Source organism: Ambystoma mexicanum, chromosome 2p, assembly GCF_040938575.1.
Source record: "Ambystoma mexicanum isolate Mex_15411 chromosome 2p, UKY_AmexF1_1, whole genome shotgun sequence".
Classification (NCBI taxonomy): domain Eukaryota; kingdom Metazoa; phylum Chordata; class Amphibia; order Caudata; family Ambystomatidae; genus Ambystoma; species Ambystoma mexicanum.
In genome coordinates, this window is record NC_090923.1 from 1,039,691,173 (window position 1) to 1,039,710,224 (window position 19,052).

The 19,052-nt window shown below is 45.3% G+C and overlaps 1 protein-coding gene across 6 annotated transcripts in view; it reads right to left on the bottom strand.

Annotated features, from left to right (window-relative positions):
• Positions 1-7,925: 7,925 nt before the first annotated feature.
• Positions 7,926-19,052, bottom strand: part of SLC29A2 (solute carrier family 29 member 2) — a 119,596-nt gene continuing 108,469 nt past the window's right edge. For all 6 annotated transcript variants that reach the window (XM_069644912.1, XM_069644915.1, XM_069644911.1 and 3 more), the window contains one exon: positions 7,926-18,844. In XM_069644912.1, the coding sequence (XP_069501013.1) occupies positions 18,733-18,844 (112 nt within the window). In that variant the 3' untranslated portion in view covers positions 7,926-18,732. The remainder of the gene's footprint in view (positions 18,845-19,052) is intronic.

Genomic DNA, 19,052 nt, shown 5'->3' on the forward strand with positions numbered 1-19,052 from the left:
AAGATTGAAAGATGAGAGAATATGGGAATGAAAAACTAAAACAGAACGAACAGTTGGAACAGTAAGAGAAGAGAGAACAGGCAGAACGGGAGAGAAACTAAAAGAGACAGAGGGGAAGGGAAAAAGAGAGCGGATTGGTAGGGAGCAGTGAGAGGGAGCAGAAACCACAGGAGGGATAGAAAAAGACACAATCAAGAACGATAGGGAGCCAATACACAGAATTAAACGTTTAGAGAGCCAGCAGACCAAGAGGGCACAGGGCTAGAGAAATAAGATACCGAACTGGAGGATAGACCGAATGGGAGGGATGAAGTAGAGGGAGAATTGGGAGTGGGAAGTGTGTAAGGAGAGACAAGAAACTGCATTTGAAGGGATGAGAATGAAAAATATACTGCAAGTGGTACGGTGAGAGAGCAAGAGAATGATAGTGAAGTCCAGAGAGGAAGAAGGGCGACAGAAGGTGAAATGTCTTACAGGTAATGTTCTGTCTATGGATTCTTTGTCCACAGATTCCTCCTCTTAATAGATATGCATCCAGCGTCAGCTTGCTTGGATTTGTGGTGGTTTTCACCTCCACCAGGTCTCCCAGGGCCTCTACAGCTCAACTGATCTTCCTCTGCCGTCTCAACACTTTCCAGCATCCCCAGCTCGCTCAAAGAGTGCTTTCCTGCTACGCCTTTTATACTGCCTGACTTAACCTGGCCTCATTACTGGGACAGTCTGCTGTTGGAAGGTGAGAGTCTGTTTTCTGTATCTGAGTGTGTTCGCTGTTGATAATCTTCATCCTCCACGTTTCTCTCTTCCTTGTCTCAGTATTTACATGGCGGGGGGAGTTCGAAGGTCAGTAAATCTGACGCAGTAGGATGGGGAAGAGGTCGCAAAGGAAAGGGGATACTCTGTTTCACCATCGGGTGCCCCTACCCTGCTCCCTGAGGTACCTTGAAACGCCATTTCTTCCTCTATGCAATCACACCCAAAAGGGCGACAAAAGGCATGTCCACGAGATGTTGTGAATTCCCAGTGGGAAAGGCTGAGAGGATGATGAGGAATCTGTATGAGAAGAATCCATGAAAAGAACATTACTGGTATGTTATTTCTCCCTGAATGGATTGCATTCTCCCACAGATTCCTTATCTTGATAGACTACCAAAGCAGTGTCCGCATAGGTGGGATGGAAGCTATATTAAGAAAATCTGTAGCACTGCCTTGCAAAACGCCTGCCAGTCCCTCTGGTAACATCCAAGTTGTAATGCTTAGCGAACATCCGAATGGGATGACTGTAGCACTGCATGGCAAATCTCCCTTACTGGTACTCCCCTTTTTATGGCCGGAGTAGCCACACCTCTTGTCGAAGGAGCCCTGAAGGCACCTCCTTGCCTGCATTCTGGTAACATTGTGAAATGCACAGCACAATCGTGTGGGAAATAGTCTGCTTGGCAACCGCCCTAACCAGCCTGGATTGCAAGAAAGCGACAAACAGCTGGTCGCCCTTCCTGAAAGCTCTAGTTCTCGCCAGATAAAAACTCAGCACCCTCTTTTGGGGTCCAGCCTGTGGATTCACGCCACATCGTTGGTCGAATGGGAATGTGGGTAAACAATGGAAGATCCCCCCTTGAGCGATGTGAAAAAATTAAACAATTTTAGCCAAGAACATAGGGAGCACTTTCAAGGACACTATCTCTTTGTAGAATTTCAGGAAGGACGGCTTACATGAGAGTGCTTGTAGTTTGCTCACACGTCTGGCTGATGCGATCACCACCAGAAAGGCCTCTTTTAAACTGAGAAAAAGCAGCAAGATACTTCTTAAGCATATCCACTTGAAGGGCTGAATTGGCCATGGCCAACAAAAACTTCTTTACCTTGCACCATGCCACAAACTTTATCCACCTGCACACATACAATGACCTGCTAGAAGGTCTGCATGCAGCCAACAATACCTCTAAAATCTCAACATCCATATCCCAGTCTTCAGACCTTCGCCTCTCAAGAGCCATCCTGTAGGTTGAGAGGTTCCGGGTTCGGATGCAGCACCCTGCCAACTGACGGTGCCAAGAGGTCCGGCCTACGAGGGAGCCAGAGAGGTGGGCAAACAGCCAAATCCCGATGTTTTGGGTACCATGTCCTACTTGCCAAGTCCAGGGCATTGAGGATCACGCGAGCCTGTAACCTCCTCAACCTCCTGAGAACTCACAGGATGACCTATATTGGTGGGAACACAGAGTGGAGGTTGAAGACCACTCCACCAAAAAAGCATCCTCCAATGTCCCCGTTGGGAGATATTTCCTCTAACAGAACTGTCTGAACTTCACGTTGTTCTTCATTGCATACAAGTCCACCAACAGGGTTCCCCACCAGGTGAAGATCTCTGAGGTTACCTCCGGGGAAAGCTCCCACTCATGGGAGACCAAGCTCTGGCTGCTCAGAGCATCTGCCAACCCGTTCGCCACCCCCGCCAGATGCGCTGCTAAGGCAGAGATATCATTTTCCAGTATCCAGAACCACCGTCGCATGGCCTCCCTGCACAGGAGTAGTGATCTCACAACTCCCTGCTTTTTGAGGTAGTGCATGGTCACCATATTGTCAGTTAGAACCAAGTCATGTTTCCCCTGGAGGGAGGGCACAAACGTTGTCAGTGCTAGCCTGACTGCTCGCAGCTCCAACATATTGATTTGGCAGCAACTCTCTTTCAAGAGAGACCAGTTGCCGTTGACTTGAAGGGACCAACAATCAACCCCCCCAATGCTTCAGGGAGGTGTCCGCGACAACTTACCATGACACTTAAAATACATCTGTCATCTCACCTGAGTACTGCAACCGTTTGCTCCTGAGAAGCAACTGCAGACACCTCATTTAGAGCATTGCCTCTGGCACTAGGAAGATACAGAGCTCCAAGGCCGAGCGCAATGATGACTTTCTCGACTACTTTGAGTTACAAAGCATTATACTTGGGTGTCTGCTGAAACTCAATGTCAGGCGACGTGTCTAGTCCGCTCATGTCATGTAGGCCATCTGCTAGTTCGAGTAGGCTTGACTGGTCCGCTATAAAATCAGGTAACAAGTCCATGGATGCGCTAATGGCTCCATCCCAAAAGGGATTGGATCCCCTTTGTTGATAATCGACTGCATTGAGTCGAAGAAATCCGCCCTAGACTAGGCACACAGCCTCTGTGTCATGGAAAATCAGACGAGTGCAGATTCTCGTAGGTCTCCCGGTGTCTCTAGAAGATTTCTTGAGCAACCTAGCTGGTGACTTCCAAGGGGATCTGGCAAGCACCAGTTTTGCAGAGCATTCCTTCACTGCCTTTGGGTTCATGGCTAGGCAGGAACCCCACTGACCTGTATTGTGTCTGCTGCTTATATACCACACACAATCCGTGTGAGAGTCCCTGATGGACATTTTGGAGCACTTGAAATCAGACTGCTCAAGCCCTGAAATTCTCACGCAGTAAGAATATTAAAAGAGATCAGAACGTGTTCCGAGTAGCATGCTGAGCTTGCAGGAAAAAGGAACTGAGATAGGGAGGTGTAATGCATCCCTTAAGTAAGAAGATCAACATCACGTCCGGAGTAGAAGAGTGGCGTGACCAACCACGAGAGAGTCGAGAGCTGACATTGAGCTGCAACGCGCCCCCTGTCCAAATGTTCAGAGCAAGCTAGCTGATGCTGGATGGCTAACTATCAAGATGAGGAATGTGTGCGAGAATGCAATCCATTAAACAGGTGCAGTAAAGAAAGAAGAGAGAAAACAGCTGAGAGTTAAGAATGGGGGGAACTATGTAAAGAAGAAGCGTGATACACAAGGGGTTCACAGACAAGAAGGCACTGATTGATAAGGATGTAATGGGATCTGTTAGTGAGTTATACTGCATCAATCCCACTCACAGTAACTAACATGTTTATGCTGTCTGCTTGGGATGCATGCTCACCCTCATGCTTCTGTAATGAAACAACCTGAGACGTGAGGTGCCGGAGCAGGCTGCGGCCTCAAACCTCCCATCAAATAAGCACACTTCTCAACATTCTCTCATTTGGGGAGTGCCACTCAACAAAACAAAGGCCTTACATTGAACTCAGGGGACCACATCCATTTTTTCTTCCTTTGGAGACTCGAGACTTTGCGAGGTAAGTGTGGTCACTTAGTCTCTTGGCATGCTGCCTGCTCATAGCTGCACCTTTCACCATGGGTACGTGGTCTCTGGGGAACTTTTCCGCCTCGCATCCAGCAACCTCATAGACCTGGAGCGACTTCAACAACATTTCAAGGGGGGCTTTGCATACTAATGTTTAAAGACCACTGGCCAGATGGGAGTATTGTGGCTTTTATCCTTTGTTACAGTCTGCCCTTGGGTGAGGTGTCCATTTTGCACCATATGTCACATGCTCCAGGTTGCAGCCTGCTCCCTTGCACCCCAACACCTACGTCCACATGCCACCTAACCTTAAACAGAGCAATCTGCTCCCTCGTTTCCTCCCAAGGGGGCTTGTAGACCCCTTGCTGCCAAATTGCCCACTCTCCCCCTTCCACGTTGTTAGCTCCCCACTCCCTTTTGTTGAACCATTGCTACTTCCCTCACTGTGTTGTTCCCCCAATTACTTGTAAAACCCTCATTTGCTTTCCTGAAGCTGGATGTGTGCTCAATAAATACTCTATATTAATGATAAGCCTGCAAGTTCATGATTGAACTGTAGGTTCTATAGCATGATGAATTGTTTATGTTTCCTCATTCCAAGAGGTGACACCCCGTCTAGTGATTAAGTGATAGTTGGAGGAATTCAATTCTTGGCCTTTAGTAGCCTCAGCTAGCAGATGGGGAAGGGGTCAAATGTGAGAAAGTGTGTACTGAGTAGAGTGTGCTGTCAGTTGCATGCCAGATCACTTTCTTGAAAGGTTGGTTGTGGTGGTTCCTTTATGTCTGGGGAAGGCATGCCCTTAGATTCGCTAGATTGCCTCTGATCAGTACAAAGACACACAGATCGAAATAAGTGGGAGCTATTTGGTTCTGTTGACACCATGACAACTTGTGCCATACACATATATGCATGTGACTTAAACCCTAAGCTTGCCATTTTGATGCCCTTTTCATATGGTGATCCCCATGGACTCAATGGGAATGGGGAGGACGGATGCACCAGCACTGTGTGCAACAGCGCCGGTGCATCCGTGCAGGTCTGCGAGCGGGTGCCACTCTGCCGGGCTGAAAAGCACTCGCTCGCAGAACTCGTATTTTGCCGGTCCGGGAACAATGGTACCGGCAAGCTTACCGATACAGTTGTTTCCAGACTGGCAAACTCGTAATGAGGCCAATTGTGTACTTTTTGGATTTACAGTAGCTCAAAGTCTGGTGTTGATCATAGCATAATTCTGAGCAGATACACACTTGCTACCTTTCCGAGAGACTGTTCAAGCCAGCCACGGCCAGGTCCACCCGGACTGCCTACGCGAACTGCTTATGTACTCCCAGATTCAAGCGGCCCAAAGCCAGAGGCTCCAGCCCCGTCTTGATGGCCATGCTGTGGTACGCCCTTCCCCTGGCCTTGAGATCAGAGCCTTCCTACACGGTGTTCTGTAAGACTAAAAACCTCCCCATTACATTAGCAGCACTCTTTCTGCTGTCTGTAACATTCTAAGCGGCAACCAGCACCTAGACACCCAAGTGTTAAGTCTGCTATACAAATAGATAACTAAAAATGTACTTTTTAAATGTCAATAATATTAACAACTGGATTAGTAAGCTTTCCGTTTATTTGTGCAAGTACATTTGGAGTCCTGAAGAATGTGTGCATATACATAACAATAACTGTTATTATTCTTAATGGCCATTGTTGGAATCTCATGTTGACATTCAATTTGCTAAACACAACCACAAGCAATATTAGCTCATTGTTCTCCAGGCGTTTGCCATGCTGGCTGAGTGATGTCCTGTGTCCAGGGGCTTTGTGTGTCTTCTGCTTATCATCTCTTTATTAGTCATGCATACATTTTGAAGGCACTGTGCCCATGTACAATGTCCTTGAAACGCACATGCCAACACGTGTTTCGAACCACCGGGTCTTTCTCTAGGCTTTATACATTTCAAGCACGAGAAACAATAATAAAACCTCAATAGCCACCAAGCGACAGACCACCGTACATAATGAAGTCCTACGGGATTTAGAATTGTTTTTACATATGTCAACATATCATATTAATCCATGTTTGATTTTGACAAAGAGAACAACATGCAATAACAATAAATCATCGTTTCAGTTTTTGCCATTGTTTGTATCATCACAGGACAGGCATGAACAAAAGAAAGTCAAGGAGGGAAACACAAAATCCCATATGACTTCATTCTGTACAATGGTCTGTCGGTTGGTGTATGTTGGGGTTTTTATTATTGTTTCTGCTTAAAATGCATACAGCCAATAGAAAAACCTGGTGGGTGGAAGGATGTGTTGGCTGTGTGTTACCTGCAACAGTTCAGTTGGGCACAGGGACTCATTTTCTCGATGTCACTCGCTGCAGACTTGTGGGCTCTTGTACAATATTTGTGAATATATTGGTTACAGTTTACAAGCGCTCAAGGTCCTGGATCTAAATGTCCCTCGTTCCATTCTTTATTTAGATCCCGGCGCTGAATAGCTTGGACTGGGCTTGTGCCAATAGGTAATTTACATTGATGTGAGATGAGATGAAGTCTATTGGGTGGTCAGATTTATGGCAAGGCGTTTGCCTCGGCTGGTGAACCACAGCAGTTCTGTGGCTAGGCCTGGTTCAAAGATGGTCTGTTAGACTGTCAGTCCCTGTATTGAAATCTTCCAAAATGCGAATTCTTTGGGACAACGCTTCAAAGGAAAGGGCCATGTTGCGAAAGTCTTCTAAAAAGAGGCTCTGTAATGTGGCTCCCATTATGTGACTGATTAGAAAGATGTTGGCCCTCATTACGACCCAGGCGTTAAGGGGTTAACGGCGCCGTAAAAGGTGGCGGCGCCGTTAAACCCTTAACGCCTGATTACGAGGTCCCTTTGCGGGTGGCACTACAACGCCTGCTTTTAGCAGGCATTAAAAAACCAAAAACCAACCCGCAAAGGCACCTTGGTGCTAAGTACGTTGCCGCAATTTGCGGCACCATACTTAGCGCCTTCCCCATTCCCATTGAGCCCTATGGGGCAAAAATGGGAATGGGGAAGGGCCATGGCGGCATGGGGAATTACCGCCCGCCAACCTCGGAATGGGGCCGTAATTCCCCATTCTGCCATGGCCGAGTCGGTAAGTTACCAGCATGGACCATGGTGCTATTAGCACCATGGTCCAACGCCTGGGTCTTAATGAGGGCCGTTGCCTTGGGTTTTAGAGGCGGCGCACAGGATTGGAGAGATGGGCAGTTTCAAGAAAAGTAGGGTTTTAGTATGATCAGGCTACTAATGCTCTGAATTTCCCTTTCCAATGGTAGGACATTCCATAGCCTACAGGCTTGGATGGAAAAGCTTCTGTCGCCCTACTCTCGGACCTGGAGGAATCAGAGTCAGCATCAGATAATCGGAGCCTTGAAGAGATCCGGTTCATAGATGGGGTTTAGTTTTGGCCGTAAGATAGGGAGGAGCCAGACCACACACGAGTTTGAAAGTAAGACAATAAATCTAGAACAGAAATGTGTTGAATTGAGGAATTTTGGACACTAAAGGTATTGGATTTTAAAAGTTGGAAGATCAACAAAGAGGGTGTTAGTGATTGTTGCCAGAAAGGAAGTGACAGCTGGTCCACAACTGCGCCAGAGTTATCAGAGATTGTGAACAGACATTGAACGCAAGGTAATAGATACACAAACAATGTTGTGGGTTCTTCACCAATTCCTTCTCTGTGCCGGGCTCTACTAGCGCTTCATAAATTCCTTTTCAAATCTCCAACCCCCACCAACCTCAAACACAAAATGGAAACTTGGGAATTTATACAAAAAATGAGTTTTATTAAAAAGTAAAATAGATACAATATAAAAGAACGCCATTGTAGATACAGGACACATTTAAAACAAGGATATTAACCAACAATGAACAAAGAAGCAAAGCAGTACATGCGCATCTCATGTGCTTGTCATGGTTCTTACTGTGTCCACCTTCCTCTGGATGCTATTCCTGTCCTGAGAACACACGCCTTATAAAGACACCTCCCACTAGCCCCAGTGCATTCCCCGCTCTGAGGGTCATGTCAGTCCCCTGTTAAAACATTTCCCCCCCACAGCCTAAGTCTATCCCTTCCCATGACAGTAATTCCAGTTAGCAGAGCAGTTCCTTGATAACACCACCTTTTCGAAGCAAATGTCATGTTGCAGTTTATTCTTTTAATCCGAGTACATGCAACACTGTTGATCTGGCACAAAAGAACCCTTGCAGAGGGTGTTATTGGCACTAAAGGTTTCCATAGTTGTTGGGCCTGCACTCAGATCAGTCATCATGGTAGACTTTCCCCCATGAGGCCTGTTATTTTCTATGGTCCATGCAGCCACTGACAGCCTAAACATGTGACATGTGACTACTCTTTCCTCCAGATACTGACAATTCACTGACTTTTTTCCCAGTTGTACCAATTTTGGAAAGGCACCAAGTTGCCACAAAACCTTATGATGTTCCGTCAGAATAGTCATGCCCAGAATCAAAAAAGGACATGGTTCCAGATAGTGCGTTCTGTAGGTCACCATCCGTAGCGGCAGTCTGGAGTTTTTGGCAAAATAAGAAAATACTTCTGAACACTGTCTAGAAACATTTATATGTCATCTGCTCCATTTCACTAAGGAATACAATCCCTCACTACATTGGCATGTCTTTTTTCAAATAATCCTTTAACTTATTTTGGAGAAATGGGCAAATGCTTTCAAAGAAATTCACGAGCTGGCTATAGCAAAATTCGGAAGTCATAGGCAGTGGGCCCTTTCACTTAAACTGAAATAAACACTGCCCCTGTCTGAGCTGACAAGTCTTCTCCGATACAATTGAACTTATTGATAAAGAAAACTGACTTAAAGGCAGCAAAGTTGGCTGTGAACTATACATCATCTCTACAAGTGAGACTTCCAACTACTCTGGTGGGAGAGTCACAGCAGCTACTCTTGTGGGAGAGTCACCACAGCTACTCTGGTGGGAGAGTCACCACAGCTACTCTGGTGCGAGAGTCACCACAGCTACTCTGGTGGGAGAGTCACCATTGCTACTCTGGTTGGAGAGTCACTACAGCTACTCTGGTGGGAGAGTCACCACAGCTACTCTGGTGCGAGAGTCACCACAGCGGCACATTTCCTTGGCAGCAATGATGGAACACACTAATCTCAATGTATTCACTGGAATGAGGCAGCCATGATGGAATGGCTGAATTTCTTTCCGTTCGAGAGGCAGCGTGGCCTTGGCCACCATGAAGGAATAGGAGAGCGCCTCAGTACTTTTTAAAGCGAGCCAGGCTAGCTCATCGCTGTTGCTGTCATGGTTCAAAAGGGAACATATCAATTCAATCCACCTGATAGTACAACGTCCACAACCTGTTCACCACCATTCACCCGAATGGGAGCAACAACTCAGAAATAAGGGTTTGCAGTGCAGTGGTGTTGCAGAGTAACACTGTTTCTGTCCCTCGATATCGGCACCAAAACAGAAAAAAACCTACCCTTTTATGTAACTTTCTTCTTTTGAGCCTGTGATACTTTGGCATTTCTTGAATAAGAGTATGATGAATATGTGAATTATTTTTTACAATTAAAGTCACGTTTACCTCGTTTTTTGTTAACTATCCCAATACAGTATTTCACCCAGTCCATTCCTTATCAGTTTTCCCGTTTTTATACACCTGAGTTTTTAAACAGTTCAGAATGCAGTGATTGGGCTGCAATTAGGAGACAGTTTCCTTCCCCCTCTCACCAAATCACCAGCACACCCCATTATTTCACTTGTCACTCTGTTAGGAGTTAGCTGCCAGAAACAACACGCAAAAACCAAATGAACTACTATGCACACAAACAAAACGCATACACAAATAGGCAGACATCTGCCCGCATAAAACTCCTGATCATGTGATGTTTTAATATTGAATTGCTTTGGAAGACAAACACTTCTTGTTTTATTGACGACGCCATATTGCAGCTACCAGAGATGCAGAAAATGGATAATCCTGTTTCTCTGTACAAAAAAAGAAGAAAAACTCTTTTATCAAAAAAATAGGTTTGTCATTGCCCTCAAACTGTACATGGGGCTAGGGCTAAAAGGGAGAGGGAGTTGTGGGGTGTTAAACGAGTGTGGGAGATCTCTTCTCTAAAGGGAAAAGTGGAACTGTGCCAAAAAAGCCAAATTCAGTAGTTTCTCAGAACTGCTGAAAAGGCCTGAGTCACGTGGAAGAACAACTGATTGACCTGGAAGACATAGCTGCACTGGAAACTAGACTCAGGGGAAAAGATCTTGAATTAATCAGGGTCCTTTGGATTTCAGATGCAGAAACCACACCTCGGAATTCAAACAATTCCAAAGAGGGGGACCAGTTACACACAAAAGAACAGGAAACAAACAAAATGACTGGTGGGTCCTTGCCAAGAGAGGGAAAGCAGAAGGTATCTGCACTGGCAAACTTGAGATACACCCCACTAAAGAAGGATTAGGCCCTCCAGTGAACTTCACCCAAGCGAGAAAGAGGGTGCAAGCACAGAATGCGAAGTGAGATGCCCAAAAGGGAGCGGACGTCAAGTCAAGGGGATCTGAGCAAAGTAAGCCATCGAATGGAACGAATAGACAAAGTCCAACAAAGCAAGAATATTCAGAAATATAGCGAAGGCTCCTGCCGTAAAGCAACCCTCCTTTCCAAGAAATGGATCATATGTGCCTTTGTGGACCAGAAGACGCACCAATACTGAGGCTGCAATACCCAAGGGAAGTGGCATGAAGAAAAGGCAGACATAGGCCCTCATTCCGAGATTGGTGGTAGTCATGACGCTATTTGCGAGCCCGCAAATAGCGGGCTCGCAAATGGCAAGCCCGTTATTTGCGCCCTGGTCCCCTTACGGATCCCGTTAGGGGACCTCAGAATCGGGCAGTAGAGGATTACCAGCACCGGTCTCCTTACCGGTGCCTGGTATCCCCTACCACCCGACTCGGAATGAGGCTCATAGTGTCATCACAGCAGGACCAAAAGAAAACCACTTCTAGAAACTGGAAACCAGAAGGATTGGCCATTATTATTTGCTTTTATAAAAAGAACCCCAGGCACATTTTAGGCATTCCCTGGGTGCTCACTGGTCATTTCCCCTCTCTCACTGGTAATTTCCCCTCTCAATGGTCATGGCCACCAGCTCAGAGGCAAACGATCTATCAGAGACACCATTTTAGGCCTCTAGGGAGAAAGACATGCATAGATGGCCTTTGCACCCCAGCCTTTCCTCCCTCTAAGCTGATGATCTGAGTAGCATTAAACGTTGCATTAACAATACATAGTGCTTACAGCTGCATTAAGGCCATCAAGTTTCTAGTGTGTACTATATGTAAGGCTGCAGCTTTAAAGAATCAGAAAATAGTCATAGGCGCCCCTCTGCGAGAACGAACACGGCTAAATGACCTGTTCTTTGGGAAGGTACCCACTCGAGAGTCCGCAGCCACAATTTAGCTCACTGTACCTTAACTGCCACTGCAGTACCCTCGAAACACAGAGGCAGTACGTGGTTGTGTCATTGGAGGATCTTGGTCCAGCATTGCATTATATAATCAGGCAGCACATTGTATTAGGAGAGAGAACTATACAAGTTTAACATTAGCAGTAGGCTTATTTACTATGAGCCTGCTGGTGACAGTGTGGGCCTGTTGTGTTCGGGTTCTGGTAATTAACTGTGTGATGGGTCTCAGGAGCATAAATCAAGGACTCAATAGCTGCTGCGTCTCATGAGGCCGCATCCATCTAGCTATCCTAAAGCCGCCGTGGGCTGTTCATAGATCTTTTTCCAATTACAACAAATAAAGACTAGTTCACAACACCTGGCTACTTTGATTGAACATGCAGTTCACTGTGAATAATACAAATTGGTCTGCAGTGAATTCTAGGTACATTACTCACAACTGAAAGGAGTTCTGTGTATGATATGCGCGCGACAAACGCAAACAAAGAAAACCCTACAAACAATAAGACGCAGCAGAGGAGTAGACATTGTTTCACATACTTTTCCACCTGAAGGGACACTAGAGAACAGGCACTTGCCCCAATATTTTGCGCCAACAGTCACGTGCTCTTGGCTTTGCATTGGAAAAACAACGGCTGCCAGCTGTGGATAATCGCTCTCTCCCTTTGTGAACACGGATAGCCAAGAGTATAAACAAAAGTGTTTATCTGAAGAAAAAGAACAAGTAGATTCCTTAATGAGGCAAACAATATCATTTGCTGGCAGGCTTTTGTCAGCAGAATGGACCTTGCGGTCCGGTGCAATCAGGAACATCTGCAGGCAGTGTTTCAGAGATTGCAAATGGCACACTGAGGCCACGGAAGCTTGCAGAAACATGATTTTGTTAACCTTACGTTGTTATTTTCTTTATACGCACAAGAGAATTGGTTTCTGCTCAGGAATTATCTGCTGAAATCCATGGGATTGATGTTATCTCAGTAAATGACAGTTTTAACTTAAGAGAAGCAGAAACCATTGCTTGTTCAATTGAATGTCCAATGATATTTGGGACGTCAATACCTTCTTCCACTCATAACCAATCCCCTGCAAAGTGTCCCAATGTGAAGTATGCCTCTGTGAGAATGTATTTGGGAAATTTGGGGACAGTCAAAAAAGAAGGTGCGAAAAGCATTAGGTTTCCATCCCCAAAAATGACAATCATGCCTCCCCATTTCTCAAAAACAGATGAATAACATTTGGCAACTATTCAGTTTAAATTGAACTAGCCTCTTTCCATTAAAGGTAATGGTGATGTCTGTTTTCGTTGTTTTTATAGTGAGAACCCTCAAATTACAGACACAATGCTGCAAATGTTCTAGAGCAGTTTACATTAAAAACACAAGAGTACAGACTATTTTTTTAAAGAACGCCTTTGCTCTTCTGAAAGAGAATTCTTGTTTCTGGGTCAGTTGCGCTTCGTATCTATTACTAACACACATTCATTTGACGCTAATCCTACATATTAAACAGTCCAGGCAGAACGGAACGCCTTGTATTACACACTGTGGAATGTAGGTAATTATATGTCCTATAGACGCTAACCTAGAAGGAATCCCTGTCATTGAGAACACTAATCTGAATGTAATCCGTGTACATGCTTGCAGGAATGATATCATACTTAGAAAATGTGTTCTGGCCACATTGGAACGTGTTCATACACTGAATGGCCTCCTTCCCCAGCTATTTTAGCAACTCACAGTTCCTCAGAACTCAGATTCAGAATGTGCCAGCCATGTTGGATTTCCCTAACAAACAATTCAGAGAAACCCCTGAACATTGATTTGTGGGCTACAAAATTCCAATGAGACAGGCCACATAGCCTGAAGTGTCCACATTTGCAAAGAAAACGTCCATAGCAACAACACTCGCCCTCAGCTCTCATCTTTCCTTGAGCAGTTTTTTGCTGAAATGTATTCACGACACCTCTCCACCCGAATGGTCAGACATAAAGAAACAATTTAACCAATCAAAACAAGCCACATCTCAGGATGCAGTGGGCGGAGAACATTCCAGTCCAATCAGAGTAGACAACAGCGTGTACTCACCAAAAAAAATAAATAGAAATCTTAAAATAAAAACAACAAATAATTTAAAAAAGATCACACAAGTCTTGCTTGTGTGTCATTAAATTCGTTAACAGTTACACTCATTATTTGAAAAGCACTACTCATTGGTCGCTTATATTTAGCAGTATTCCACTCCATAAATGCCATTTTGAAACATCCCACTTAGGTCTCTTTTTATGCAATGTTTGCTTCAGGGTCTGCAAGCTATGCCTTGACTTCCTGCTACATAACATGGGCAGTAGAGCCGACGTTTTCTTCTTATCCTAATGTGCTGCCATTTTGCAAAATAATCTCTTGCAGGCTTGCTTCACACTATGGAGCAAACGACAAGCTATATACACCTTCTTTGCCCTGAAATGAACATACAAATATTCAGAAGTGCGCTAAAACAGCCCTGTACGAATTCTAATGTCTGGCACGAAATAAATATTTGCGAAATAACCATCATATGAGAAAAAAATAAGATGTAAACCTGTCGGAACTAGCAGCCCTCCACCATATTGCAGCCCCAGAGTCATGATCAACAGCCATGTGCTGGTACTAAGTGCACAGGTCTCTAGAGCGAAGGACAGAAAAAGACGATTAGTCAACACCAGTAGATCTTTTGATCAGATAATCAATGACATTGGATTCAGTCCACATTTTATAAAAACGAGTCTTGGCGTTTGTCCTTTTTTCATATTTGTGTCTGATTCAAGTAAATAAAGGTAACTTTTCACACAACAAAAGGTGTCACTTTACAACCTATGAAAACCAGCACTCTACCTTTTTGGACCAAAGTTATGCTGCTCATTGAAGTTTAGATTTTCGTATGCTGATTGTCAAAGTAGTAGGCCTAAACAAATTGTACGACGAACAACACCCCTCTGAGAAGTCTCAGAGAAGGCAGTGGTTGCAGACTCGATGGGTGTCTTCCCACGGGTACTTTCTGTTGCAAGATAGACAGAATTTAAAAGGAGTTCTCTCCATTCTAAAATGTGGATGGAAAGGCAGCTAGACAAGAGCAGTGTATAGAGGAAGTAGAAGTTTGCATTCTCTAAAACAGATAATCAGCCCCCCCACTCTCCGTACTGCACGGCTGAAGACTGTCGACGAATCGGAGTACTCGTCAAATTCGGCAGTCGAAAGGTCTTCAGGATGTTCGCCGAAATGTGCATCGAACTGTGACCGTCGAAAGAGGTTGAAGTTATAACTAATAACTCAGAAAAGAAGCATCGCTACAGACTCTGCGTAACACGTCCAACCACGATGGCGAAAAAAAAAACGATCTGAGGGACCTCGACACGTGAGCGATCATGGGTACAGTAGATGTCACACTATGGGTAATATCACAAACACATTCAGTCAACCACCCTTTTCGAACTTCGAAAATAACTTGTGCAATACTCGTGGAAAAACCCTAGGTTCCCAGAGAGGTAGGCAAGGTAAACAGCAACAGTGACTGTTACCCAAGACAAAAGCAGGTGGGGGAAACGTGTCACCGTAAGCCCAACACTGGAAACACGTAACATCGGACAGGAGGGTGCTGGAGGCAGTAACGCATTGGCATCTACTGGAATTTACACGGCTTCCACCCGAAATCCCCCCAAATCATCACAAACATGCTCCCATAAACGTGTTATTACAGGAAGTACAAAACATGTTGTCAAAAAGGGCCAAAGAAAAGGTTCCAAGGCGGTACAGAGGTTGAGGGGTTTATTCTCAATATTTTGTTGTTCAAAAACCAGACAGCAAATGGCGACCCATCTTAGATTTACGCAAGCTGATCAAGTTCATAAAGAGGCAAAAATTCACCATTGTAACACTGCAGCAGGTCAAAGAGGCAATACAGTCCCATGACTATCTGGCATTCCTGGACCTCCAGGACGCATACTTCCACATACCAATTCACCCAAGACACAGGAAGCATTTGCGCTTTGTGTTACAAGATACCCATGACCAATTTCGAGTGTTACCATTCAGCCTAAAGTCGTTCCCCGTACATTCACAAAGTGGCTCGCACCAATAGCCGCCAGCATGCGCATGGAGGGTCACCATGCTTACCCCCACGTTGTTACGAGCACCCACGGTGGATGGGCCATCAATTACAAGTCCTCACTTCAGCCATGCAAGAGATTTGTTTTTCTTGGCACGGAATTCTCCATGGAAGAGCCAAGAGTACAGCCATCAGCAGAGAGAGTGGACATACTTGTCTCTCTATCCCAACCTTCAGAGCAGGACGATGGCTAACAGTGCTGCACTGCATGCTGCTCCTGGGGGAACTATGACATTGTGTATCCCAATGATAGCAAACTGCAGACTCCAGATGAGGACCAGGCAGGAACTCATTGCATCAAATTGGTCCGAAATTTCAGGAACATGGGGAGACAAGATACAAGTCCAGAAACTTCAGTGGTGGGCAAACAGACCCAACATCACAAAAGGCAATCCGTTTCAGGATCCACCATATCATAAACCACTGCTCACTGACGCATCGAAGTTGGGCCACATAGGCCAGCTCCATGTCAAAGGAGTGTGGACAACCAAGGTAGCGATGCTCCTTATCAACGTGCTGGAGCTAAGGGCAGTGAGAAGGGCTCTAAAACCCTTCCTGCCGGTGCTAAAGGGGCAATCGGTCAGGATCCTGACAGACAATACTACAACAATGTATTACCTCTGGAAACAGGGGGGCACAAGGTCCAGGACCCTGTTCCTAGAGGCACGACTGATTTGGCACTGGGCAATACCCTACGGCATCTCTATGCGTGCGTTCCACCTCCCAGGTGTCCAGAACCAGGTGGCAGACAGCCTAAGCAGGCAAGCAACTCAAAATCACGAGTGGAAGCTTAACAACAGCCACCTGCAGATGCTTTTTCAACAGTGGGGTCACCCATCCATGGACCTATTTGCCACTAGTCACAACAAAATGCACAGTGCAATTTGCCAGCTGCACCCTGCAGCAGGGATCCATGGGGGATGCATTCTCCTTTCCATGGAGCAACCTATTTGCCTACGCGTTCCCTCCCTTCCCAGTTATACTTTGGGCAGTACAAATGAACAGAGCACCCCCATGCCGAGAAATCCTCATCACCCCAAACTGGTCACGTCAAATGTGGTACTCGGACCTGCACTCAGTGGATCAGCCAATACGGCTGCACAATCACTCAGGCATCATTTCGCAAGATCATGGAAAAAGCTTGCATCACAATCCGCACTCCCTAAAATTAATGGCATGGCTCCTGATTTTGCGGAAACCAGAAGCCTAGCGATCATTCAGGACTGCAGGGACATTTTGTCGGTAGCCAGGGCCCCTGCCAGCAATAAGTTGTATAATCTCAAGTGGAAAAGGTTCTGTGCTTGGTGTAAAAAACAACAGTGTGTCCACTGGAACAACTGCTGCCATACCTTCTCTACTTAGCCAAACAAGGCCTACCACACATGTATACAAGGAGTACACCTAGTGGCTATCTCCAGATACACCAGACGGAGTTAGGGCGTGACTCTGTTTAGCAAAAGAGTGGTAAAACCTTTTCTCAAAGGCCTGTTCAGGGCTTTTCCACCAACTAAAAGAACCCCACCAGAATCGAGCATCCATACAGTCTTGGTGGTTCTCATGAGGAAACCATTCGAACCGACAGCCCAACTTAAGTACCTCTCCTGAGAAAAATAAGGTAACCGAGGATTCCCAGCCTGACGCCGGGGAATATTCACAAAAGTGTATCAATGAAAGATCCAATGCTGGAGAATAACGCCTCTCCAATGAAAAAAATGTATCAGCCACCACTAGTTTGGGAGCAACCAACCTCTTCATCAAACATAGATACTATGCCTTATAAAAAAAATAGTTAATCAGCTTCATACAAATCTAAAGGAAACTTCAACAAATGTGTAAGGCTTGACAGACGGCGAGTACTGCTTTTAAGTTGTGGAGCAACACCCTTTGTTGTGTGACTTTAGATTTTAGACCCAAGAATCAGAGGGTGGATGTCATGCACCCACGCATGTATTACTTTTATCCATTAACCACGGGGTGGATGCCCGGCACGAATATCTTGCTTGGATCAGAAACCAGAGAATAGATACCAAGCACCCATATCTTATTTGGATCCAAGAACCAGAGGCTGGACACACAGCACCAATGTCTTACTTGGATCCAGGTGGACACCAGGCGCTAATATCTTACTTGGATCCAGGAACCAGAAGGTAGATACCGGGCACTCATTTCTTACTTGGACTCAGCAACGAGAGGGTGGATAATAGGTTAGTGAAGATTTGCAAACATTAGGAGTGTTGCTGATCTTAATTTTTTAGAAAAACATCCCTTTCAACAGAGACATTTGATATAATAATATCCCTTTTCATGCAGATTTTCCACCTGAATCAGTGGGCTTACTACGAAACAAGGAAGAGTAGGACTGCCTGACCCCAAGTTGAACCCCACCCCCAACCACATGTAAAATGTGGTTGTCAATCATCTCCTTTTTCGCAAATATTTGTGATGCATATCGAGGGAAACGATTGTTTTGGATGAACCAGGGAAAACTTCATCTTACTTTAAAAAATAAAAAATAAATTTTAGTTCTGTTAAATACACACACACATTTAACCTTTCTTTCTACAAATGATACCATCAATGATATTCTTACTAACAAAAACAAATATTAAATATTTCCAGTTCATCAACCTTGTCGCTATCCAAAGTTCAGAATATTTCTTCCCAATCAAAGGCCATTGAGACTTGTAGGCAAATATAATGTCTCAAATGACTGGGAATGGAATCTACCCAGGTGTGTTTTTGTTGTTGTTGAGAAAGTCACTGAAATGCCTGAATGTCATGTCTGTCGCTTATCTCTCGAGTCCAAAATTGCCGCTGTCACGGCCAATGATTCTCTCATTTGTCTAATCATCCTTGTTCAAGCCGGTTATCTCATGCCTATGCCGGCATCAGAAAGGCAGGCCAAGGCGCTGACAAATGGAAGCATGATGAGGGGAGAGACTGCCACAGCATGACTGGGAGATGCCAATTCAAGCTACAAAAGGGCTTTGAAAAGAAAAGAGAGGCCAGCACCGCAGGAAAGGCCTAGTGCCAGAAAGAAGGTCATGAGGGCTCCTGCCATCTCGCTCTCGTGCTCCAGCACCTTCCTGTAGGGAAAGAAGAGAAACAAGGAGACCCAGTGTTACATTGTTACCCTGGCATATCTATTGCCCTCATTTAAAGGGGAACACACAAGACACCCAACCGCTGCTCTGAGTCCCATAATCTTCCCGGAGTCTGATCATTTCACATTGCCCCAGTTCTTGAAGAGCAGGCAAATCACTTAAAATGACCAGACAAAAATAGACATCCTGC